The sequence below is a fragment of the Centrocercus urophasianus genome, unplaced genomic scaffold (assembly GCF_019232065.1).
Source record: "Centrocercus urophasianus isolate 14NV4802_14NV808 unplaced genomic scaffold, USGS_Curo_1.0 seq_13, whole genome shotgun sequence".
Lineage (NCBI taxonomy): Eukaryota > Metazoa > Chordata > Aves > Galliformes > Phasianidae > Centrocercus > Centrocercus urophasianus.
The window spans coordinates 13,809,226-13,835,275 of record NW_024884475.1 but is presented as its reverse complement, the minus strand read 5'-3'; the positions used below and the strand labels follow the sequence as shown (position 1 = coordinate 13,835,275).

At 40.8% G+C, this 26,050-nt stretch overlaps 1 protein-coding gene across 1 annotated transcript in view; it reads right to left on the bottom strand.

Moving 5' to 3' along the window:
- Window positions 1-10,697: 10,697 nt before the first annotated feature.
- The window catches only part of CD38 (CD38 molecule), a 21,691-nt gene continuing 6,338 nt past the window's right edge, over window positions 10,698-26,050 (bottom strand). The window contains exons 2-8 of the mRNA XM_042812499.1: window positions 20,175-20,304; window positions 19,476-19,611; window positions 18,665-18,747; window positions 16,908-16,984; window positions 16,118-16,210; window positions 14,020-14,115; window positions 10,698-12,110 (exon numbers count right to left, since the gene is read on the bottom strand). Coding sequence (XP_042668433.1) covers window positions 12,029-12,110; window positions 14,020-14,115; window positions 16,118-16,210; window positions 16,908-16,984; window positions 18,665-18,747; window positions 19,476-19,611; window positions 20,175-20,304 — 697 coding nt within the window. The 3' untranslated portion in view covers window positions 10,698-12,028. The remainder of the gene's footprint in view (window positions 12,111-14,019; window positions 14,116-16,117; window positions 16,211-16,907; window positions 16,985-18,664; window positions 18,748-19,475; window positions 19,612-20,174; window positions 20,305-26,050) is intronic.

Sequence of the window (26,050 nt, the reverse complement as noted above, 5' to 3'; positions counted from 1 at the left end):
AGAATAAACAACTGTATTAAAGCAGGCTTAGTGAGGTTTGGTGAGCCCATACAAGCTCCTGAGTCAACATGTGCTTAGTAGATATTTGAATCTCTCTAAAAACTGAAGATATCCCTTTTTCCTAACTTTTTTTTTTTTGTGCCTATTATTGCAGTTCTGAGGCTACTTTAATGCTTAATTTAAGCTTTTATTAGGAGATGATCATACAGGACCATGCCTGTAAGGCTGTTCTGAATTCGCTGTATTCTTGCTTCTGTAGTTAGCTTTGGCAAGGATACAGCTGGCATTTCTAGTACTTACTGTATTGGCTTCAGTCTTTGGAAGTAGCATAAGATTCACTTAGTGATAAAAACTTACCTTCCTATGGAACACCAATCTTCATATCACTCTTCCTATCTCTAGTGAAATGAATGTTGAATTTGGCTTCTGCTTTGCATTTGAAAACTTTCTGGTTTTATTCCTTGAGAGGCCCTGTGTTTCACTTTTGAGGTTCCATCATTGACATAAAAACACTGCTTTTGGGGAAATACATCAGTATGAACGGAGCTCCTCTGGACTCATGTAAGTACTGCTCAGAAGTAAATTTTGCTAATAGTGTGTCATTATGATCAATTTTATTCTTTGAAATAGCTGCTGTAATTTGCTATGGACCAGTAAGTCAGAGATCCCCAAATAATTAACTGCTACAAATAAAACTAATTGAACAACTGTTAACAGGACCAAAGTTACAAAGGTTTGAGTGAAGACTGTGCTTTTGGTTAATGTAAAGTCATATTTCTGGGGCTTCTTTGTGAATAAAAGACACAGCTGCCACATGAACTCACCAGCCATTTTGGACAGGGTGACGTGATGGGTAAGAAATTCTTCCATTTCCAAGAATATAAATCTGTCATCTCTTCATGGTTGCAGGCAGCATACTGAGAAGTATGCCTAGGCAATAAAACTTCCACTTTGATAATGATTCTGATCATATCAAATGATGATTCTGTTGGAACATGCCTTTCTCCCTCATGTTTGACTGAAATATCTGGTCTGGAAGGATTGGTAGTTTTTGCAGTACATAATATTTACTTCCTAATGTTGGCTTGTTAAATGGTTGCATGACAAAAGGAGTTACTCTCATCCAAGGGAGCTTGTGCAATTACTCTAGAATAGCATTTGTATACTTTTTGGTTTTGCTCTGCTCAGATAAACACTACACTTGCTTTTTCTGGCAGTAGATATGTCAGAAAATTTTAATGAATATCATGGGTTATGGAATTCAAAGAGCAAAGAGCAGTGAGAGGAGAAAGACAAAATGTGCATTGCTGCAGTAACAACAGAAGCTTCTCTGATGCTCAGATTTGGACAGTGGAAACAACCTGGGGCCCTTTTAGGAAAAACAAATGCAGAACCAGTAAAATTGATCATTATCCCTTTTTTAATGTCTTTTGATTATGGAACTATAACTTCTGACAAAGCTAAAAGCTCTTCTGCTTGTGATGTGAGCACTGGAGTACATAAAAATGCTGTAAAGCAGATGAAGCTGCTATGTATTCGCAGGAGTTCTTGACAGTTCCGAAGACCATTGCTTTTCATGATTCCTGAGGAGCTGAAATGACAGGAGAATTTGCCTCTCTTCGAGCATGCTAGACAAAAATTAGCTGCATTTCATATATTTGAAAGTGCTAGTCAGATGCTAAATGTCCAGCTCAAAGAGCCCATCTTAAAACCTTTAGGATGATTCAAAACTTCTTTTGCCTGACATTCTGTACCTTTCTGTTCTGGAGCACACTGAAACATATGAATAGCAATATCCAGTAACCAATGTAGAAAAAAAATGGTGGTGTGGTGTACAGAAAGGCAGAGGAAATGACATATGTATTTCTGTGTTGCTGGCAATCTTTGGCTCTCACAAGGGCAACAATCCAGATGCATATATATGTGTATGCAGGAATGCATGTACCTGTAGATAGATTCAGAGGGAAAAATTGCACAATTTAAATATTTACAGTGTCACACTCTTGTCGAAATGAAATGTCAAGAGCCTTTTACTCAGAAGATTGATTTTTCTTGTTTCTCAATAATATGAAGGGTTTTCTTCATATTACTGAGATTATTTCTGCTTTACAAATAGGGAAACAGAGTCAGAAGACTGAAATAACTTGCCTAAGTAGAATCTATAGGTTAGAGCTGTTCCTAGTTTGAGTGCATTCAAATTTCTGGATTTATATTCAGTACTAATTTGGCCTGAGCGTTCTGAGTGTTCATTTCTTTGAGTCGCAATGGAATTGCACTAGGGAACATCAAGAAGCCAATTGACCAGACCAGGAGCTATCAGTTCCACTACAGCTTCTAGTTAGTCTGTATGGTGGTAACAGTGCTCTCCTTGTAAACTCTTGAAGACTTCCATCAGCACCTATGCTTTCCAAGAGCACAAAATATCAGCACTTGCATTGGCCTCTCAGTTTCTTCAGAAGTGTTAGAAATGTTTATATGGGTGTGTGGCTGCATATAAACAATATGAACAATCTCAGAGTAGAAATCCAACCATGTCTATATTCTAGAATAAGTCATATCTAATGCAGAGTCAGTCTATAAGCACAATACGATCCAATAGCCCTATTAAATGATGGTCTAGCAGACCATCCCCTGTACTCACTAAATCAACCAAATAGCTTTAATTCATAAGCAAAAGAATCAACTTAAAATTCTTGGCAACTTAAAATCATAATGCAGGTTGTATAACTGGAATGAACAGAAATATATAGCAAAAGGCAATTTAAGCTTACATAGTCACTTAAACCATATAAATCATGTAAAATATCTGTCTGCCTAAAATTCCCAAGACATTTATTCTGGCCTGTATTGCAATTGGGAGATGCATTTATCACAGAATGTTATTCAGACTCCTGAACTCTTTGCTCCTGCTTTGTTCATGATGGGAAGCTCTGAAGAATGCCATTCCCTTGCAGCCCAGAGCTCACGCTGATTATTGGCAGTGAGTAATGGCGCAGTAGCTCCTATTACTTCACAATATCCTTCCTAATTTATGTACAGCAAGAAACACACTTCACTGTTACCAGCAACACTTGAATTGTTTTCTTTACGCATGTTCCCACTAGTTTAAATGTTCTCTTTCTGTAACGAGTGAGTAGTTGTGTCCAATTGCAGCCTGCTCATCAGTCACCTCAGATTCCGTCTACCAATTGCAGGCATGCTGGAGGCCACAACATAACTGCTCATTGCTGGAAACGCCTTCAAGATCAGACAATTCTGTAGTCCTAACTTTCCTTCTGTATTTGGGATATCCATGGGAACAATGGAAAGATACCATTTATTTATTTATTTGCTGCATCTGTTCTGAAACTAAGAGAGAAGAATATGTATTTGGCTTAGGCCAGTAGTTTTTGTATAGATACATCTATTTCCAAATATGCCTCAGACTTCCCTCAGAAGTCAGCTAGTAGAGTCTAAAATTTGAACTCTGAACTCTGAATATTATTAGAAAGTACATATTTATAGAAGCTGGGAGCCTTCGTATTTGGTCCATGAGTTGAAGGTAGGTGAATTATGCCTCAGAAATCTGATGTGGGATGTCTAAGCACTCCTTGTAGCACATGCCATTTCATTATATGGCACTAAATCACCAAAGACACACTGCTGGTGCACATGAAACCGCAAATGATGGGCACAATCTGAGCACTGCATTGCAGTGTATATCATGCAGGAGCCTCAGGGGCTCCAGGCCGAAGGTTTAAAAGAAATCTCCTTTGAAATTCACTGTGGAAAAACAATTACCAGTGCTTCACTTGTTCCAAGTTGATTTATTGCACTTTGGATATGCATCTGGCTGGCAACAAGCAGCACACGTGAACAGTGATTTTCTTTACTCTTTCCAGAAAACAGGTTGCTTCACCAAATTTTAAGCAGACCTCCCACCAAGATGCTGGTCACCGTCTGAGTGAAGCCTGCAATGAAGACTTTACTGACAGTGAGCTGCCAGGTAGGGAAAAGGGGTAGAAAAACGTCCTTTTTTACTCACATGGAAATAGAATTATAGAATGGCCTCAGTTGAAAAGGACCTCAAAGATCATCTAGTTTCAATCCTCCACCATGAGCAGATTTGCCAACCACCAGACCAGGCTGCCCAGAGCCCCATCCAGCCTGGCCTTGAATGCCTCCAGGAATGCAGCATCCACAACCTCCTTGGGCAACCTGTTCCAGTGTATCTCCATCCTCAGTATGAAAAACTTCCAAGTATGGGCTTCCTTAGTGGCTGGCACTTTTAAATCTATGAGCAATGAGTGAATTAGATGAAGCAAACTGGCAATTCAGGACACCACTATGTGCACTTTTGAAATGCACATGCATTGATTTCATTTTTCTGCACAATTCAAAAAGCTTTACATCTTCTGCAGCCACATATAAATCACTCGAGTATGTTGCACAAAATAAACCTCTTCCTTAGCACCCCTGTTGATTTAAACTGCTAAATTACACTGACAGCTGAGCAGGTCTGTACTATCCAGCATAGAATCACAGAATCACAGAACGGTCCAGGTTGGAAGGGACCTCAAGGATCATGAATCTCCAACCCCCAAACTCCATCCTGCCATAGAGACAGAACACTACTCCACAGAAGCTCTCACATGTGAAGGTGTGGTTCACACTCCCTGCAGTTGGCCCTTACTGGTGGCTCCTACTGGAAGGAAGACATGAGTTCAGTATAAATTCTGCCTGAATAGGTCCACAGTTAGCACAGTGGCATGCAAACAATTAATTCAATCAACATTTTTGGAAAAAGCAAACAGCAAAAATAAAATAAAGTAAATTCAACTAGTGGTACCTGCTGTTAGACATTTTGTTTAGTGGCCATCCATATAGAGATGGATCAAATGTAGAATGGAATGTTCAAACAGCTGTGCCTGAGCCTCCAGTTTGCAATCATAGAATCTGAATAGACAGATTCATTAAGGTTGGAAAAGATCTGTAAGATCATCTAGTACAACCATCCACTTACTACTAATAGTGCCCACTAACCTGTGTCCCTCATTGCCATATTTACACATTCCTTGAGCACCTCCAGCATCAGTGACTCCGTTGCCCCTCTGGGCAACCTGTGCCAATTCCTCACTGCTCTTTCCATGAAGAAATTTTTCCTAACATCCAACCTGAAGCTCCCCTGGTACAACTTCAGGGCATTCCCTCTCATCCTATCAAGTCAAAAGCATAAAATTATTCCTTATTCATTCATTATATATCATCTGGTAATGAAGAAAGATGAAGGGCCTTGGGACACATGAGGGGTATGTTTGACTGCACGTAACACACTAACTGAATTCCAGTGTTTAGTTGCAAGTAGCAGTGTAAAGTCCTGTGATAAGTAAAGCTACCAGCATTTTAAGTCAAGAGCAGTATGATGTGGGACAGGAAAATCGTCCCACAAAATAAAGCAGCAGCAGAGCTACAGCAGTGGTAATGCAGAACGCATGGGTTTAACCCACCAGCACCTGCATGGTCATTCTCAGCCACGAAGCTCACAGGATGACAGTGAATAACTTGTTTGAGAGTAACAGAGCAGAAACCATTTATCGTAAATAATGCAGAGATGTAAATGAGAGAGGAAATGTGCCACAGAATGATTTTCATCTGGGGAAATAAACATGACCTTGCCTAAACTTCATCTCATCTTGCATTGTGAAGTGTTGACCTGGAATTCACTGAGAACTCCTGCATTTACTGAGAACTCTGGAGATACAGCAGTTTGAGCAGAGCAGGGAGAGAACAGCACGTGCACAGTGTCTTAATAAATTCTGGACATGCTGACCTCATTTCACATGCTGCCTGCATCCAGAAACAAGTGCAGTAACCCTGTTATAGGAAACACAGAGACCGTGTGCAAGCCAACCACAGCTTTAGGGCTGTGTGACACATGTGCTGATCTTACTCATGCTGCCTGTGACACATGCATTTGATATGTGCTATTGCCTAAGGCGCTAGAGGTCATAGGTTGAGTTTCTGTTATTCCTGTGCTATTTTTACGAAAGACTGAATCAAAACATATAAAACCGTCCCATAGCTTATAGGCAGCTCGTTGTCCACAGGACCTGCTAATGGTGATCTTGTCTATAGAAAACTAAAAATCTGGAATCAAAAATCCATTGCTGCTCACAGTATGACTGCCAGAAAACTGCAAATAGAATTGACCAGAAAGAAGAGCTTTCACCTGTAGTTTTCTTGTGAAGTTTGCAGGCAGGAACATCCCAGGAAGCAGTGTTTTCAATAAGGGACAGCTGGTTCTGTTTCAGTTGGTAACAAGAGCTTGTAGAGCTCTTCTTGAGACCTGTTTTCAGTCATTTTATTCATAGCACGGAAACTATAATTATAAAAATGTAAGATCTTTAGATCTGCTAGTCTGTCATCAGAATTAGCAATGTGGACGTGCATATTGCCAATAAGGCTGTAATATTTCACTTCAGCACTGAATTTGGATTTAATTTTCCTGCACCTGCCAATATGCTGATCATCACAAAAATGCATCTGTTTGAAGGGCACTGCTGGGTGCCAAATGGGAAAGCAGACAGAGATGCTGGCTAATTTCATACTCCTCTCTAGAAGTTTCCTAACCGCAGGTATGGCCTCAGTGTCCACAACGAAACCTTCCAGGGAGTATGCATTTTTTCCAAGCACAGACCTCCTCTAAGGCTTACACTTCTCAGGAGCAATCAGAAGTCCTGACATTCACACCAGGAAGAAAAGCTCACCACTGCCAATGATTCGTCATATTGCCCAGATAGGCTCTGGAGTCTCCTCCTTGGAGGCCTTCAAAGCCACCCTGATCCTTTCACCTCAGCCAGCCTATGGTTCTGCGAAAAGGCTGGGTTCAGTCTTAGTACAAAGAACAAACAATATTAACTGATAACACTAACAACATTCTTATCTCTGGCTAGGGACGTTTTGCAACAGTCTGTTGTGGGTTTATTCACCAGTGAGTGCCTCTCAAATCATGGGACAGCCCAGGCATTTTCTACTTTCACTGCTATTAATATTTAGTATAACCCACATACTGCTGAAAATAGTACCAAAGGAGATACATAAATAACTTCCAATCAATTTTTAATTTACTATGTCAAGTTTTATCAAGCCAAGTCTCGGCCAAAGTAACCTTGCCTGAGTTAATTGAATGTAATGTCAATAAACAGAATGGCAATTTTAGCAATGCAGAATAGAGTATTTCTGCTGTGGAGCTGTATAATTTTTGACATTGTAATTAAAAAGCAATTACCTTTGCTCTGACGTAATTTGTCATGCTGTACATCTACAGATCAAAATCAGTCATCTCCCAATAAATGATCTTGTTTCACACACTTTCTGGTAAAATCTGGTAAAAAGGGTGTGAACACAAGTAACCCAAACCAAAAAGGCATCAGATATTAAGTTGTTTTGTTCATCTTCTTCGATCATGTGTTTTTGGCTTCAATGTTCAGTTGTATGCCACTGTCCATATACTCGCTCTTTCCTCCTGGTTTACTTATGGAGATCTCTACTTCCTGAGGGACTGAGCAGAATCTTGGCATAAACAAGAAAAAGGAATAGAATTATAGCCAGATGGAACATGTATGGCATTGGAGCAGGGTTGGGGGGTTAAAGAGAAGCATAGAGCATCAACAGCTCTACAGCTATGTTTGCTTGACTTTGGGCACTTCAGTTTAGTATTCACATTAGGAAACATCTCAGATGACAGTAAGAATGTTATTAACTTGTCAGGATTGTTGTTATATTCTCTTGGTAAATTGAGATAGTGATATGCTGATGCTGGTGAGGTCTTTTTGCTTTTCAGAAAGGCTAATAAATAATAAAAGCTAATTTATATACATAATTTGTATTGTAAGAATGTTGTTATGTAGAAATGCTCTTTCTTCAGCTGAATTTTTTGACCACAAAGTCCACCCACTTCTGATAGGGCGTGTTAGATTAACAATTCATCTGGTGTTTGGTAGTAAAAAAAAATCAGTCTCTAGTCTAATAAACCTGTAACTTCTAAACTTCTGTAACTTCTGTAAATCATTTTATTATGTCTCATCAGCATTATGCACAGTAAAAGTAAGGACTAAATTTCAGTCTAGCTATGTCAATCTAATCAGTAGTCAACATGCCAGAGGGGATACAAGATGTCTCTCCACTCTGTAGGGAGAATAATAAAGAATGGGAGAGTGAATTAAAAAGTCACTACTTCTAGCAAACCCTTAAATGTTTTAAAGGTTTGATCTCTTTAATTCAACAACAAAAAAAAAAGGCAGAATTCTTTTCACAAGCAGAAGCTAACCTTCCCAAGAACACAAAAGGTCTTTAGTACAGAACAGGAAGTTGCTGGAACCTGGATATTGGCAAAGTCTACATTTGCTTTCAATAATAAGGGTAATTACTGAAACAAGCTGTCATGGAAAGAGCAGATACTTCATTGCCTGACATTATCAGACAGCATGAGGCTACTGGCCTTTCTGGAAAGGATGCATTATCCTAATGCACAATCTGAGAACAGAGCAGAGGCATGACAGGACAAAACAAAAAAGCTGTAGTATTCATAAAATCAGCTGAGGTGCTATGATCATCCTCATGACCTCAACTTTTAAAAATATGATTTCATCTTTCCTCCTATTCAGGCAGGAAATCTCAACTCTGTGTATTAAATCATTTGCCAAGCGCCTCAGAGCAATTCCCTAATAGAAGTAGCAATAAATCCTTACCTACACTCTGCATTCAATACAGTTCGAAGGAAAATGTAGTTGATTAATGAAAAAAGGATTCAGTAAGTCCCAGGACTTGATTAAATGTACTGAGCTATTTGTTACATGTGAAGTGTCTGGTATTACACACAAAAGTTGTGAGACGGATAGAAAATTGTGGATACAGTCACTGTTTTCCTGCTTCCTGCTTTTAGCAGTATTTTTAGAGCAAGAACACTCATATTACTGTTCCATTTCTGTAATCCATATTTGCCTAGACCACATCCTTCTGATCATCTAACTTTCTCTGTAGCATCTCATAGCATAAAAATATGGCTCTATGTAAAGCCTCGAGATAAATATATTTATTATATTAGCTACTCTTTCTTAGGGGCTATTTTATGTAAGAAAATGTCTGAGGGTCACTGTCTTTAGTATCAGGCAGTCTCTCCACGTCCATGCAGGAAGCATGGCCCACAACAGCCCAGGTGAAGGTTCTGCCTCTGGCTGGTAGTCCCAGCACACTGCAGCTATGTCAAGTCCCATACAAAACCAGACCCCTGTTGCCAGTGTCTGGGGGGATCCGGGTCCAATGCATTACCTACTGCTAATGCATACAGAAATAAAATCAAGAACCCTTCACAGCTTGATATCACCTCTGTCCCCACACGTAGGTCATGGAGAGAGCCAGCGGTTCTGCACGGTGACTGCAGGGAAACTGATGAGATGTGTGGGCATCAGCCACAAGCAAATATAAGGTATAAGGACCTAAATGGAATTCAGGCTTTTTGTATTCTCCTGTTGAGCCTCCTGATCCTACAAGAGGCCAAAATGCTTTAAATCAAACATTGTGATTCATGGCAAACACCCATGGCCAAGCAAAAACTGGCAAAGAGAACAGACTTTTCTGTATTTCATTAGTTTTCTAATCTCTACAGTAAGTGCAATGATAACAGGCTCTAGTTAGGTGAAGTACATCCAGGGCTGAAGGAGCACAAATAGTGTGGCAGAAGGGCCACAGAAGTAGCTTGCACAGCACAGTGCAGGTCTGGGGGCTGAGAGCACCTTATCACACAGTAATGAGCATTCCGAGCAGGCTCTTGGCTCTGTTTGCTATGGGCCTGGGGCACAACCTGACCCATTTATCTTGAACAAGTTGTGACAGAGGCTCTCTTCATCAGATTGAAAGCATATTTTCAAAACTGGACACATTTCAAAATGGATGAAGAAACTTTTCTTCTAGGCAGTGGAACAAAATGCATCGTTAATTTCTCATTTTATTTAGGTTTCTGTGAAAGCATGTTATTTGGCACACCTGTAAGGATTTTTGCTGGAACAATGCTAATGCCAATCACCCGTGTCACACAGCTGTCACTCACTCAAGCACAGTTGCCTGCACTGAGTATGCACTGCATTTTTCAAAAGCACAGGTTTGCTGTTTGAAGATTTATTACACAACCCCTGATAAGAACAGTAATCTTTGTTAGCTAATATGGCTGAGAACAGCATACGTATCTGGATATCTGTGTTTGAGATAAAGATGGGATGTTTCACTTTCTGCCACCTACGGAGACAATAACTTCTCCGTGCATGATGGAGGAGGGAGAAAGGGTGCAGCCTGAGGAGGATATGCCCTGTGGCCTGTCTCTGCTTTCCTGGGTGATTATATGTGGAGTTTCATATTTTAAGTGAATTTCCAAGTTATTTTTCCAGTGTGTTTCTGGCTACTGTCACACAGCTGATCGTCACAAGAATATATTTTTTGCTATTTGAGAACACATCTAGCAGATCTGTGCTGTGAGCACTTTAATGCAACTTGATCAAACCAAAACATCCCCAAGTTATCTGTTGTATGCCCCTCCTTGCAGCACATCATACTTTTCCACCAGCTTGACCTCTTCTGTTCCTTGGTCATGCCCGGAAGGGGACAAACTGCTTTCAGATGGCCACAGGTGTGGGGGTCCACTTTCACTAGAACGTGAAACTGAATGAGCAACATCATCAATTTTATTAGAAACCCTGATTGGACAGCCAACATTTTATTATTACACCAGAAAAGGTACAAAAGTGAGCATGAAGACAGATTCTTGACTTACAGTTAGAAATAGCCTATTTTAAAACACTAATATGCATCTGAGTCAATGCAGCTAATTATTACGTTACAGACAGCACATATTAAAAAAAAAACATGTAATTCATGTAAACATTATGGGTGAAGTCTTGGGTGTGATTGAGCTGCACCCAGTACAAGACCCCGTATTACAGAGCAAAAGTCTATCTGGAGATGCTCGAAGTTATATCAGCTTGCATGGTCACTAAAACGCAGGGCACTACAATCTCCTGCCTGCTGCTTGTGAGTCACGCACAGCAAATCATCACCTCACCTACACAGCTGGGGTCAGGAAAGGCTCCCACTGCAGCAGCCTCTGGATGTTTGTCTCGATTCCAATGGATGGCCAAGCTGAGGGCCCTTCATGGAAGCTGGAAAGCTTACACTTATTGCTATACTAAGAATAAAATGCTATCTGAGCCACAACTATGTTTCCAGTAGGATTTTGTCAGTCTTGTTATTTTCTCTTCCCACCTACCCTCTAAATGCATTCTTACAGATGCTGGCAATGCTCTGAGCAGTTTCTGGTCTCTTCTTGGCTTAGATCTGCCATTTCCTAACCAGCTTACTCACTAGAAGGTAAGAACTGCTCTACTTCTTCCATTACTTGCTTTGCCTGCTCGGAAGTGCCACAGCCCCTGGGAGAAAGGCCCAGGGCCTTGCCTGGCTCTGCCTGGCTCAAGGGGACTGCCCAGTAAACAAAACATCCAACCTTTAGATACAGCTACAGGGGGAGAAACTCCAGGTCTTCCTCACTGACTCCTCTACTCTGTACAAATCATGGCATCTATAACATGTGCCAACGGACAATATTCCCTGCTCAGGGAATTTCCCTTCCAGCCCTTCTGAAGCAGCATACAGATCATAGCAAACTGTGTCTCCACTGGCAACTTTCTTTGTGCGTGCCCAAGGCAGCCTCTGCTCTGATGCTCTGTGCACAAGTAGCTACATATGAGGGAACAAATCTTCTGTCCTCAATCATTGAACATGCCTTTGGCCCTTCTGAAACAGCATGCTTGTTTGCCTGTGTGTGTACAGGAATCGCAGCTAAAATACCACCTCCTGCGACTTGGCTGTTAGTATCACAGCAAGGATTCCTGGTTATTGGCTCTGTACATCCATGGTGCTATATATCACTGTAAGCTACATAGTCATGTCCTTTCCAGTTTTGCACACAAATCAAGTCTTACATAGTGTGGAGCACTCTGTTTCAAGGAGCTTCCGTGCTGTTGATGCAAAGACTGCAGTCTGGGTGGCCAGGATTATGTACGCACTGAAGGAGCTGGACTGGCCTGGGAGAAGACAGAAAAGCAAATATTTAGTAGCCACAATAAAGTACAGCAGAGCAACCACACAGGTATTAAATGTAGTGTGAAAGTCAAAGTGTATGTTACACTTGTGCTTATCAAGTGGATGTCTTTTCTTAAGATAACTTTTCTTGCATAATGCTGCAGACATATCTTTGGTGTTTATAGGGGTTGGAGACAAGAATGGATGCCTATGAAGTAAAGCAGGGTGTGAACACTCTGCATGTCAGCTATGCGGTGATAGCAAAAGTAATTACAAAAAGAAGACACCTTTCACTGATCACAGAGTGGCTGCCACACTGGAAGTTCACCATCTTGCTTATCTAGTGATAGCCCTGACTGCTACCCTACATAGCTGTTGCTAAAAACATACTTGTAGGTATGTTTTAGATGTTTTAGATGTTTTGGCACAAGTACATCCCCTTTTTTTGAACTACTTGTGTGAAAACAACAAAAGCAAGAGATAATGACCAGTGTCAATTGCTATATGTCACAGAATACCAGATGCTGAGCTGGTAAGGACCCACACAGTTCTGCCATGACTTCAGTCCAGTCCATCCTAAAGAGTTTTACTGGACATATAAGTTAATCATTTATTATTGCTCTGTATACAAAATAATTTTAAAGTGTTTGTACTGTTCTATATAGTTGCTTATGGATGTTAATTGAGTGCTGACAAAAAGCCCTACTTTTTATTCTATCTTAAGATGTGAATTGTGAGTCACAGTAACAAGTGTGCGAACACATTCTTTGTGAAGTTATGAAGATTTCTTCTTGTGCTGAGCCACCCGGAACCTAAATTATTACGTATTTCCCCTTCCTTCCTTTCTTCTTAGCTTATTTCAGCATAGGCTAGAATAGTTCATACCTGCTTACAAGACCTGAAGTATTGGTTAAAGACTACGGTAGTCCAAAGAGAAAGTGAGTATGCAAGCATCCTAATTCAGTACATTTACGAACCACACCAGTGTTGTTTTTTGCACAATGTGCAGAGCACTCATTATCAGGTTCAGCAGTATCTAAGCAGGGATAGATTGCTCTGCTTTCGCGAATAAAATCCTAGTGCTTCATAAGGTATTTGCAAGGCAAATGTCTCCCTCTGCAGACAACCTTTCCCTTACTTAAAACCAATATCATGAACCCAGTACTTTACAGAAATGTTTACTTAGGAAATGTTCCTATCAAAGTATGAGTTATTTGCTTTGAAAAGCTGTTTTTGGCAGATAAGATATGGTTATTAAGCTTTATGAGTAAAACTGAACTCTAGCCACTTTTTTTAAGGTCACTAGAGGACATTATTCATCTTCATAAAGGTCTCTGAATTGACACAGAGGGACAACGGCTCTCAAGCTTTTGTAACTCCTCAGCAGGCAGGCAGAGATTTCAGTCAAGTCAGAACTTGGGCTTTTCTGTTTCCTGAACTCCTATTTCCTGGACTCACTTGACAATGGGGAATTGTAATAATTACTAATGCCTATCATGTGTTATGTCTCACTCCCTGATAAAGCAGCTGGATGGAAAGGAAATTCAAATTATAGTGAAGGAAATAAGGACTATGCTTAACACAGTGTATTATTTGCATGAAGCTGGAAGGAAAATTCTTTACTTGGCTTTTATTAGTGTACATAAAAACATGATAATATGAAAATCTGCTGCAGGAGGCTGCATTGCTCCTTTGCTGAAGGCAACCGAGCAAAGCCAGCAGCAGTAACACCCTGGAGCACAAGGCAAAGAGCACAAGTGGGAGGCTCAGAGAAGCACATAGCCACTTAAAGAGATGTAATGGAAATAAGAGGGCAATCTGCTCAATTTGCTGTAAACCAGGAGACAATGTCAAGCAGAGAGGGAGATGGGATATCAGTTTTGTTAGCAAGTAGATACTAATGAGAATTACCTGTAATTGTCTTCACAGGTGATCTTAGTGATCTTAAAGTTTCGTTCTTCTAAGATGTTTCTTAACTTCTTTATGGAATAGCCTGAGCAGGAATCCCTGGAGAGAAAAGTCCTTTGTTACTTGTGATCTTTGTATGTATGAGAAGTTCAGCTGAACTCCACACTGCATCATTTCATTTTATTTCAGATAAGATCTCCTAAAATGTGCTGTAAAATCTATTCTGGTTTGCAGAGCTTTGGTTACCACTGGGCCTTTGCCAATAGAAAATATATGATGTTCAATTGCTTAGCTTGTTTGAAAAACTTTGTGCAGGAAAGTCTGTGGAAAATAACTCACTTCCACCCACAAACTGAGATCTTCATGCATTATTTATTTGAATTAGTTCAAGGAGTCTCCAGTTGTAGTGACAGGATTGACACACAGAGCCACTGCAAAAGACTTGTCACCTTGGGGGGAAAAAAAATGACCTTTTGGTACAGAGTATGGGACACAAATGAAGACAGTACTGGGGCAAATCCAGGACTGTTCCTAACACACAGCATTAGTGGAAAACAGCCAGCTGTTCTTCGTTCACAGGATTTACCAGATATTATTAGCGATCCAGTATGAAATACAATTAGAAGATAGAAGCAATACATGTTCTTACAGTTACCTCTCCTTTGCTGTTGAAACAGAAAATTAAGTGGAAACACTTGTGAAGTTGGCACAGGAGGAAGATGTCAAGAAGGCTGGCAGGGCACCAGGTTGCAGCAATTGTTGAGAAAGAGGAATGTAATGGCTTTTCTGATGCTGGGAAATCATGGTACAAAGGACTGAATGTCACATGCAGGGAAATTAACGCAGATTAGCCTGTCCCCTTTTCTCCAGCAAACTACTATGCAGAGGGTCACCACAATGTCTGGTAAGCTACAGAGATGATAGGCACACGACTGGGAGCCTGTGATAGACACATCAGTTTGTGTGGCAAAGAAACATTCCTGAGTGTCAGTGCTTATGCTAGGGGAAGGATTGCAACACTGCAGCTGACACTGTGACTGATAATGTTGCTGCTTGAGTAAGAGTCTCTCCTGGGTCCCTAGTCATTCTTGAGATACACCACAGCCTCCTTACTGACTCACTGTGTCAAAGCAGCTGCCTCTGGCATGTGGGATCCTTAGGAACAGGAGAAACCACTACAATGCATTATAACCATGCGAACATCATCTCTGAAGATAAGGGTCAAAGGCATTGAACCTCACACACAATGTTTGAAACATAAAAGATCTGCAAAGGAATCCGAACAGAATGAAAAATGTCACTCAGGCTCAGATGTGATTTGAGGTCACTGTTTTGATATCAGTAATTGCACTATAAGCATTTAAATTGCATGTTTATTATAAAAAATGTCAGAATCACAAAATCATTTAAGTTGGAAGGGACAACTTGAGATCACCTAGTCCACCCAACGTCAATTAAAGCAAGTTGCCCAGGGCTTTGCTTGGTTTTTAAGATGCCCACAGCTGGAGAGCCCACACACCTCTCTAGGCAATCTTTTTCAGTGTTTTAAATCACTATCACGCTGTCTCTGGTCACAGGACTTTGTAAAAGCAAGGAAAGCATCATCACTGTGTTTTAGCTATGAGCAACAAGCTGTAACTATTAACAGAAGAGTGGTGTGGTTAGGATGACACCTTACAGATTTATAGTTAGAAAGAGTATCATGATGAAGACAATTGAAAATGAAATGAAAAGCTCACCCATCTCCTAGACTTGCAGTAGAAAACTCCAAAAGAAGAGATCTCCAAAAAGAGATCCTTCCCTACTGGCAGTAAGCCCTTAAGTGGGGTCTAGGAGAGGTGCAGCCAGGCTCCACCCCTTCCAGTCACATAGGTGAATTGCCTTCAGCTGTGCTCCCAGGCTGACTCAGTCCTTGCCTCAGGTGATCAATCAGTGGTTCAGGCTGTGACTCAACAGTTCCCATACTAATAAAAACAACTATAAAAATGTTATTCTTTCCAATAAAGTAAGTAGCTAGTAGAGAGAATGCAGAGCAGGTTTTCAGAGTAGGTTTAAGATGGTGGTTAGTGTCAGGCAGTCATTTGGTATCAGAATGGTTTACCTTTGGGGTCCGCCGATGTCATGCATAAGCCAAATACGTATTTCAGAAATTTTATCTGGATTTAAGTTAAAGATCTCAACACTTCCAAAAACGCTGTAAGAATGGGACATGAAACATCCTTAGCAAATGTAAGAATTCTAATAATGTAAATTCTTAATAGAGAATGCTCCCCAACTACTACTGCTTATGAGTGCTGCTGTTATCCTCAGTGAACAAATGTTTTCTTTTTGCTGGATTTTCGTAGACAATTCAATTACCTCTGCTAAAAGATTTTCTCTCCATTCTCATTTTACTTTCATGACAGCTTCTGAAACTGTGTGCAGATAGAAACAAACTCAAGTTCTTCCATCTACAGTACTTATTCTCCTGTTAGTTTTGTTGACAATGGGTTTTGTTTGGTGCAAGGGAAATGAACGTAGCTGTTCTCCTGACCAGAATAGGCTTCATCATTTTGTATGAGACTACTGCCAGATAGCATGAGCAAGCACAGTCTGAAGAGCTCCACAAGCAGTTAGAAGCATGTAATTCCTATAGCATGGTATGCAAACCTAGATTAAATATAATAAAGCTACTTTGTGCAGTAATATCATACTAGAGATCTACCTATATACACTGAGAGGGACTTCAGTTAGAGTCACTGTATAGAAGGAGATAAGTGCATCAACTCTACAGCAGCCAATGTCTTAGATTCCCACATGAATTCACCAAAATCCATTCTGCACCAGAACTCGCTGACAAGAACCTGCTGACAAACACACATGCCCAAAAGAAACAGGGATGCTGGGGATACCTGCTGCTTCTGAAAGCTCCTGCTTCTATTGATCCATTGAGCATCACGTGAACCACACCACATGCTGCTTCTGCAAACTGACCAAAATAAATGGACGTTATAATCTGACACTGCATGCCATGTCTCCAGAGAATTCTCTGACTTCTTAGATGTCATCAGAACTGACTTATACAAGTAGAGAATCTGGACCCTGTTTCTATGTACGTCCTTGCAAATAAAAGCTTCTAAACTCTTACAGCAATACTGACATAAAGCTGCATCACCTTGCTGTCACTGTTTTCAGTTTATAAAATGGGATGCAACTTTCCAGAGCCCCAGCAGCTATAGCTGTCTGATGGGGCTGCCTACTTTCTCAGTAACTCAGTAACTCAATAACTGAGTAATCCTCAGGCTGCCTGGACTCGAGTAGTGAGGATGTGCCACAACCAAAGTACTGCAAGTTTAAGGATGTGCAAACCATGAAATACTTGCCACCTCGTGACTCACACTCTGTGTACTTTTGTGGTTGGGATTTTTCTCTCCAGTGATTTTAGAAAAACTCATGGTAAGTTTTGATTGCTAAATTACTGGATCATGTAATTGTTCTTTTGTTCTTTAAACTTGCGTCCAAATATTTCAAGACCATTACATCACAACATGATGTAGTCACAGTACTCCAGATACATAACCCAAAGGTAGAATAAACAACTTTGAAAAGCTTAATACAGATGACTGTACTTTATCAAACTCACCAAGTCCTTTTACTTATAAGCAATGTATCTCAGAACCAGCTTGAGAGCTTTCAAGTTACAGGAGAGTTTAATTTTGTATAACTTTCCAACACAGTAAGCATGTGTTTTAGCAGATCTTAAATCTTCTTGGAGTAAAAAGCTTGTAGTTCAGCAAGCCTCACTCTGTATGGTGGTCTGTCCCTCCTAGACCCTAGAACTGTACGTCAAAGCTGTTTTGAGCTAGCAAAACTTGGTGGATGCTAGTTTGCATGCAAAACATTTTTTAATGGTGAGAAGATTTTTTCTTACACGCATGAGATATTAAGCACACATTAATGCTTGTTCTACACCTAGAAAGTCATCTATTAATAGTCATATCAAGACTAAAGTCTTCTGAGACACATAAGATTAAACTGATCAAGGAGAGCATTTTTTTTTTTCTGGCAGCTGTGTGAAATGAGCGTTCTGTAAAGTGCTGATTCCACAAAACCAGGCCAACTGCTTAACTCAGTCTAGCAATGTCTCCTTCATGTGATCAGAGCTGGGACACGCATACAGGTGGGCACATCATAGGGACCTTGGAAGGTAACACTGTGGGAGGACATCCTCTTCAGGAGTATGCTGGGAAGGAGCAACAGGACTCTCAGCCACTTGCTGTGCTAGTCTGGGAGCTGCTCTCAGCATCAACAAGTTCTAAGTTTCTATACTTTTGTAATTTCAGTCCTGTGATTTAATTAAGGCTTTTATTATAATTATTACTGTAAGCCTTATTCGTAAAGCTGTCTGCCAAGTGTTGTTCTAGACTCCGGCATGCAATCTCTGCCCACAGTAAAAATGCCCAACTCTGCTGACAGCTCTGATCCCATTATGTAAAGTCTGATAGAAGATTTCCATACTCACACTTGTTGGCACCTAAAGCTAAAACTCATGTGAACTTTTACTTTTCTATTTTTTAAGTCCAATCTGGAAACTCAGATGTTTGACAGTGTCAGGAACTTCACGCCTTTTAACATTCTCAGATGAGAGGAAATTTATTCTACACCTTACCATCTTGGATGCCATTTTCCAGAATACAGAGCCAGAACTGCCTTCACATTCACTCCATTTTGGACAAGATTCATAGTTGATTCCTGAGAAGAAACATATTTATAGAAAAAGACTAGAGTGAATATTATTAAAATGTTAATACAGAGTTGTTCCCTATCAAAACAAGTTGGCTACATGAGGAAGTTCTAGGAGAAAAGAGATTTTACATGTATTCAGAGGTCTTCCTCTTTACTCACACATCTCAGTGAGACAGCTGGCTGCCCCATATGCAAATAATTCTCAGAAAACCCAGTACAGAAACACATATTTCTAAATATGCAGAACAGGTTGGTTTGTGACATATGAATTTCTGACTGTACCAAATTTTGCCCAACATTTCCAGTAATTCCAGCCCAAGTTTACAAGTTTAGAACTTGTTAACATTAGGCATCAACAGTCAGGAATTATGTGGGCAGCATAACCTCAGGTCCCTCCATACTGCCCCCCTCATTTTGCCTGGCCTACAACCAGGACTCTTTTGAATGGAATTCTTATTTTGCAGCTTGTCCCACTGCAGTTAAAAGAAGGTACCAAATGACATAGATAAAGTGATCATTAATCCCAGAAGCATTTAATGTCTTCCTTGTAGTCAAAAAGATGTGTTTTTTAAACTGAATTATTTTCAGAGTTCCGTAACATGGGAGCAGAAAAATGATTGTGGTTTTAAAAGAAAAACGTGAAAATGGACAGTACTTATGTCTATATGTGAGAGAAAATAATAATCTGGAATTCTAGTATGCATATTGGGTTTGCAAAAGTTAGGATTTGTTACCTGGAGCTGAGGGGTCTCCACACCATGAAAGCCCATCAAGCATATAACCCAGGAATGTGTCCTCCAAGGTAAGGAAATGGTGATTGGATTTTGAATAAAGATGAACGAGATCATACGTCCTGCTCCAAAACAGTGACTGCAAAATAAGATACAATGTGCAATAAATAATACTTATACTTGAGCTGGTCAGGAAATTTTCCTGGAGAAGAACAGAAAGTTTTCTTAATTGTGACAGTTCTAGTTTCCTATTCAAATGCTGCACGCCCCCATAAGCAGATTAGTTCTTAATACTGCAGCCCTTCCTCCCATTTCCAAATTTTTGGGGTGATTATTTTTCATGGAAATGGATGCATTCAGCCTGCAAAGCATTTTGAAAGAAAATTTTTTACTAGTTCACATAGCATACAGTTTGTAGAGCACTTTTTGACTACAGATGGGAGAGCAGCTTTTTAGAAGCAGCTTTCCTCTGACAAAAGGACTGCATATTCCTTACCAAGATCTGCAAGCTCAGGAAACAGGGACATCTCTGCAGTGTAACCAGGATGACCCTGGCAAAAATATCAGCCATCCTGGCAAAACAATCAGCCATGTCCATCTACTGACAGTTACTATGGAAAAGATCCACTTCTCAGAGCACTGTGCAGACACATTGCTCCTCAGCAATGCCCTTGTACAGCCCACCGTGCATCCCGCTGTTACCTTGTTGCAGGGTACTGGATGACTTGCCAACTCCATTAAAGGCTGATAATCTTTTGTTGTAGCATTACAGGGATTCTTGTGAATGAATGCAGCTTTTAATGATTCCCATATTTTAAGGCAATCCTTATCTCTGCCGAAAGATTGAATCATCATTAATTTACATTTATTATTAAATATCTTTAATAATTATTAATATTTATGATTGTGAAATAATTTCCTTCTGTTAAATTCAAATACTACAGATAAATTTTTAAAGAGTTCTGACTTGTGCTCAAGTATCAACATATATTATGCATTAAAAAAGCAGAGTATCTTCAGCAAATCAAGTATAAAGTGAGGAACGAGCAGTTCTAAAACATCTGAGCCAAAACTATGCCCAGAGTCTACCTGCCCTCCCAGGTTGCCCAAGGAGGCTGTGGATGCCTCATCCCTGGAGGCATTCAAGGCCAGGCTGGATGTGGCTCTGGGCAGCCTGGTCTGGTGGTTGGTGACCCTGCACATAGCAGGGGGGTTGAAATTCAATGATCATTGTGGTCCTTTTCAACTCAGGCCACTCTATGATTCTATGAGTCTACTGAATTATTATCTTTTTTTTTTTTTTAAACAAAAGCAGAGGCCTGGGTATTTTGGATCTGATATTATTTGCGATTAAGGGCTAGCTTTTGGCTAAGCACTTTGTTGAAGCTATAGCAGATTTGTACAAGTATAGGTGAGATCTGAATCATGCACTCCAACTCCAGGGGATTTTTTTTCAGTCTCTGTATAATAGCAGTTCTGGCCCTTTTGCTCTCACTGGTGTGAGTCAGAGGAATCTCACTGCATTTATATGAGGGGAACCAGTGGATGTCAAAACACACCTCAGACTACATTCATTCCTAGCTCGCTGCTTCATCAGCCTGGTAAATAATGCATGTCTCTGCTCACGGAAACAGGGCTCCTCTTGCACCACACTAACAGGAAACTGGTGCATGGTGCTGACAAGAAATGATCTCTGTGCACCAATTTATTGCCATGTTCCATGACACTGCAGCACATAAGGTGTGAGTCTGCTCAGGGCATCTGATTTCTTATACCTGAAGTAACAACAAAAACCTTACATTACGATGATTCCCAATTACTGCCTGCCTACTCATTTCAGACCCACTCTGAAAGCCTGCCCTTTCACTGACAGCCATCCAGTGATTCTGCAGCTTTCTCTTCCCTTTATGTAAATTCAAAAAGCTGCATTACCCCACTGTCTGCATGCAGAAAGGAGCTGCTCTGGCTAACTCTGACTCATCCACTCTTTCTCCACTATTTGTAATCTCCTCCTGGGTATTCCCGTTGCCTGAAGAACCAGTATGAAGAATGGCCTTTGTCTTTGGTAAAGACAGGGATGCTTTCAGAGCACTGTAAAAATTGCAGGGATCAGTTAGTGTGTGACATACACAGAGCTGCAGGCTTCTCCGTGTGTGCACACAGGTACCTCTGAGTACCTGCGGTACTCAGGTAACAGGCAGGAGGTGGAATGTGATTAACCCTAAAAAAGAGTTCTAAAGGGATTAAGTGAAATTGGTAGTAGTTTACTGAGGATTCCAGAACATTTCACAGCTCTGTGATATTCCCAGTGGGTGGCAACACTGTCCACGGCAGGAGGTTGGAGCTGGATGATCTTTAATGTCCCTTCCAACCTAAGCCATTCTTTGATTTGGTGATTCTATGATTCTTGCTGCTTAATTTGATCCAGATTGCGATTTGAGCATTAGAAAGGTAATGTGAAACACATACGATGAGCTGTTTGTATTACAGAAGGCCATGTCATGACAGTGGGACCCAGAACCACTTCTCAGCTCCCAGCCATTTCCTCACTGTGCTTGGATGTGCCTGGATGTGAACACCCTTTCCTCATTCCTAAGCCTGATGGAGAAGAAACATCACAGGCAGAGAAGGTCTGCTGTTGTTGAGATGTGTCCAGAAGTGCTCCAGCACCTGGCAGCCCCACGAAACATCAGGAGTGCCCCTATCAGATGTGTTGCAGGGCCCCATGCTTGTGTCATGCCAGAAAGGATTGGGCAATCCACAGCAAGTTGTCCTGGCTTTTCTTCCCTTCTGCCTTTTCTTATGCAGTGGCAAACCTAAATTATCATCTTATTTGATAGTGGTTATTTGGTTCAAACTAATTAACGTGGATACTCACTCATATTTGGCAGCTTGATTACAACTTCTGTATTGTAACATGCTTCTTGCCCTTGCCACAAGGCTACAGCCATTCTCATTCCACAGTTGGCTGCCCCAAAGATTTAAGAACACCTCTTGTGTTACAGACAGCTGCTTCTCTGCTCCCAAGATTTATCATCACAGTGTGCAGATTACTTTGCTGTGGTAGGGTCATGAGAGGGAGCATTTACGTGTTTTACAAAGCACAGAAACTAGCATCTCTTGGGCCTCTACAGACCCACGGAGCTGGTTGCTCCAGAGAGCAAGTCAAAGCAGAACTTAACTTGGCATATTATATTTTGTTCTCAAGGAGTTTGTCTCTGGCTGCAAACTCTGTAAGCATCACAGAGAAATCTTCATCACTTTAACTTCTGGTACCTCACAGGGAAATATCTGGGAGAGCAGTGTTCAGCCACAATCCTGACAGCACTGAGCAAAGCTATGTTTAATGTCACAGAGGAGGTAGGGCTTAGCCTTCATAGCAGTGAAGCTCTTCTACACCTGGTAATGAGTGTGGGACTTTTATTTGTACCACACAGAAGAATGATAAGGCATAAAGATGGACTTTCATGAAAACTCAGCAATTCCAGCATTATTTAGAAGTCTAAACACAGATCTTCACAGTAAAAACAAATAAATCCACAAAAGCTAAAGAATATTTCACTACCCTCTCCTACCAACATGTCAATTTTTACATAAGAATAAAAATAACTCATTGGTGTGCTCTGGAAGGCTATTTTTCTGGTAGGAAACACAGGTTTCACCTCACATCTTAAGAGCCAGAGAGAATTATTTTTTGGCTGATACACAGCTGCAGTGAGAAAGCTTTAGGATTTGTGAATCCCAGCTCTGGGAGAGATGGAATTCTTTACAGCTTCACTATTGATGTATGCACTAGAAATAAAAGAAAGAAAACATTTGCCTGCTGTGTAGTACTTAGCACATGCAGCAAAGGTAAGGGCAGAGACATGCTGAAGCTCAGATTCTCCTGAAGATACTATGGGAAGTCTGCTGGCACTTGGTATTGCTAACAATTCTAGAAAGAGCACCTTCCTATTGAAAGATGTACACCTCTCTTGCCAAAAAAAATCTGTGAAATGAACAATTCTCTCAAGGCTGCTGTGAGTACAGAGGAGAGCAGTTCTCCTGGAGCCAGTTGGAAAAGCAATGTTGGCTTTTTCACTGTGCTACAGAGTTTTACCCACTGCATGGCCTGGGCTGCTTCAGGTGAGCAATCACAGCCTCTGCTTTCCCTCTCAGAGCACCACAGGAACACAGCAATGCCTGTGGGGAGACCTAATCCACCAAACCTAAAAAAATCTACCAAGTCAAAGATCCTCCAACTGGTAAGTTTTCCATCACAGAAAGGATTCATTTAATTTGTCCACAGAAGGAGAGCTGGGAGAGAGATTGCCAGGAGACCATGGTGAATGTGCTTGCTTGCCACACAGCTGCAGGACTCATGTTCTTTTTCCCTGGTTTTGGTTGGTTTTGTGTGTTTTGGATTGCATACTAATTCTGCATCAAACAAACACGTGTATTTATTTTTGCAATAATGAGTTTCTTCCCTCAAGGCTAACTTTGTTTACACTGAAATATTTAAGACCTTTTATTCTACTAAAGAATCTGAAATATTTAAGCCAAGTTTCTCTGACAGTTAAAATAAATGCACACATATTTTATGTGTTTGGGTGGTTTTTCAAATGCATATTTTTAATGAGCGTAGTTTGGGAAATGTTGGTAAATTTGAAATAACACTTAACAAGCTTAAAGGGAACACTGGAACCTGCTGTAAAATCAGGAACTGAAGCTGCAGCCTGTTCTCTGGAATACAGGGATTGCAGAACTGGGCCTTACAGCCTTTTTCAAACTGAGGCTCTATATCCTGCACTGAGTACAGCAAGAAACAAGAACTGAGATACAAATACACATCAGCAGCACCCCACTTCCTTCTGAAATAAGAATGTTATGTACACAACAAAATATGTCCTGCATTTTTTCCCTACATCTGAGTGTAGGCTGCGTTTTCCAATGAATATGAGTGTTTCTATCCATTTACCTTTTTTATGAACATCAGATAAATTTATGAAAAGGAATCTGGGGCCAAGAACATTTCCATTAGCAGCTATCCTAGAAGCCAAACTTTAATGTGCATATTATAAAAATGGACAGCTTCTGCATCATTGTTTCTTGCATATCAGCGCACTGACCTGGCTAACCTTGAAAGAGCATCCTCGCACTTAAAGGAATATAATGGCATTGAGCTACCTGGGAAATCACTATTAATTTTGTGTAGTGTTATTTTATTCTTTAAAAAAAAAAAAAACACAAAAAACCTGGACATGACAGAGCACATTCATTCCCAATTGAAATTGATGTAATTGGTATAATATCAGGGATGAGTTTCATCCTTGGTGACTTCAGCTGCACCAAGAAGAACCTCTTGTTTTAAGTTCATCACTGGGCTGACAGTGGAAGCTAAAAACACAAAGAGTAAGAGAGTACAAAGAGTATTTCCTTCAGCTGTGTCACCTTGAGGCTTTTACACAGAAATTTGAGGGATGTTTAAAGTATGGAACCCATTTTAAATTCACAAGTGAAAATGATTCTCATGCTTTGGTCTGGAGAGCTCAGTCGGTCCTGCCCACATTCTTCAAACCCCTCTGCAGGAATGAGAAGCCCCCTGGTGAAACATGGCCTTCTGTGATGGCTTCCCAGGATCCCAAGTTTCCTTTCTAAAACAAAACAATATAGAGAGATTTTAATTGTGGTCTCTCACAGTCTTTGAAGGTAAGGTCCTTTATAAAAGTGGGCTTTGCAGGGATTAAACAGGGCAGGCAGATTGTGAGGTTGGTGTTGGAGGCTCTGGCCTCAGCTGGCAAGTCATGCTGGCTTTCATTAGGGTTGGTGCAGCTTTGTGCAGGCACTCACCCCAGCACCTTTCTCATTTGCTACCATCAGCCTGAATAATAATGCAAGTACACACCTGTGCACTTAGAAACTAAAAAGTGAGTGAGAAGTTCTGTGGTTATAACAAAGATCCTGAACCACATGAGAAGCATTCATACTGTGCTTTACTTCTAAGGCACCTGAGAATGAAATACCTGGAGACTGCACGCCGACAGAAGTAAATGATGCAGCAATAGTTCTGCACCTAACAGACCCACCTTTGGGTCTGTTAACCTACCAGTTTTCACAGAATCACGGAATTGTAGGGGTTGCAATGGACCTCCAGAGATCACTGAGTCCAAGCCCCTGCTACAGAAGGTTCCTTACAGTGTGCCACACAATTATCTGCCTCTTGCAGTAGCCAGAGACAGTGGTGTTGTTTATATGTTCATCTTCAATTTATTTTTCACATGAACTTACAAGTAACTCTGCCTACATGCTCAAATATTACACAAACTATGCTGTGTTGAGGGGAATCCCTCTGTAACCAAGAATCTTTTTGCTCCATACTTTCTGCCCTAAATCCTTTTGCTCCCGCTCTTGCTGCCCCTTCCCTTCTCCCAGCCTCGCCGTGTCACTTATTTGGTGTTGCAGCAAGGCACAGCCCTGGCAGCTGCAGTTGGACTCGTGCAACTCAGGACGAGGAGTTAGAGCCGGTCGAACGCTGCCATCAAGTGGCAGAAGGCGCTGTCTGCAGGCTCTGAGATACCTCCAAACGTGAGAAAAAAATG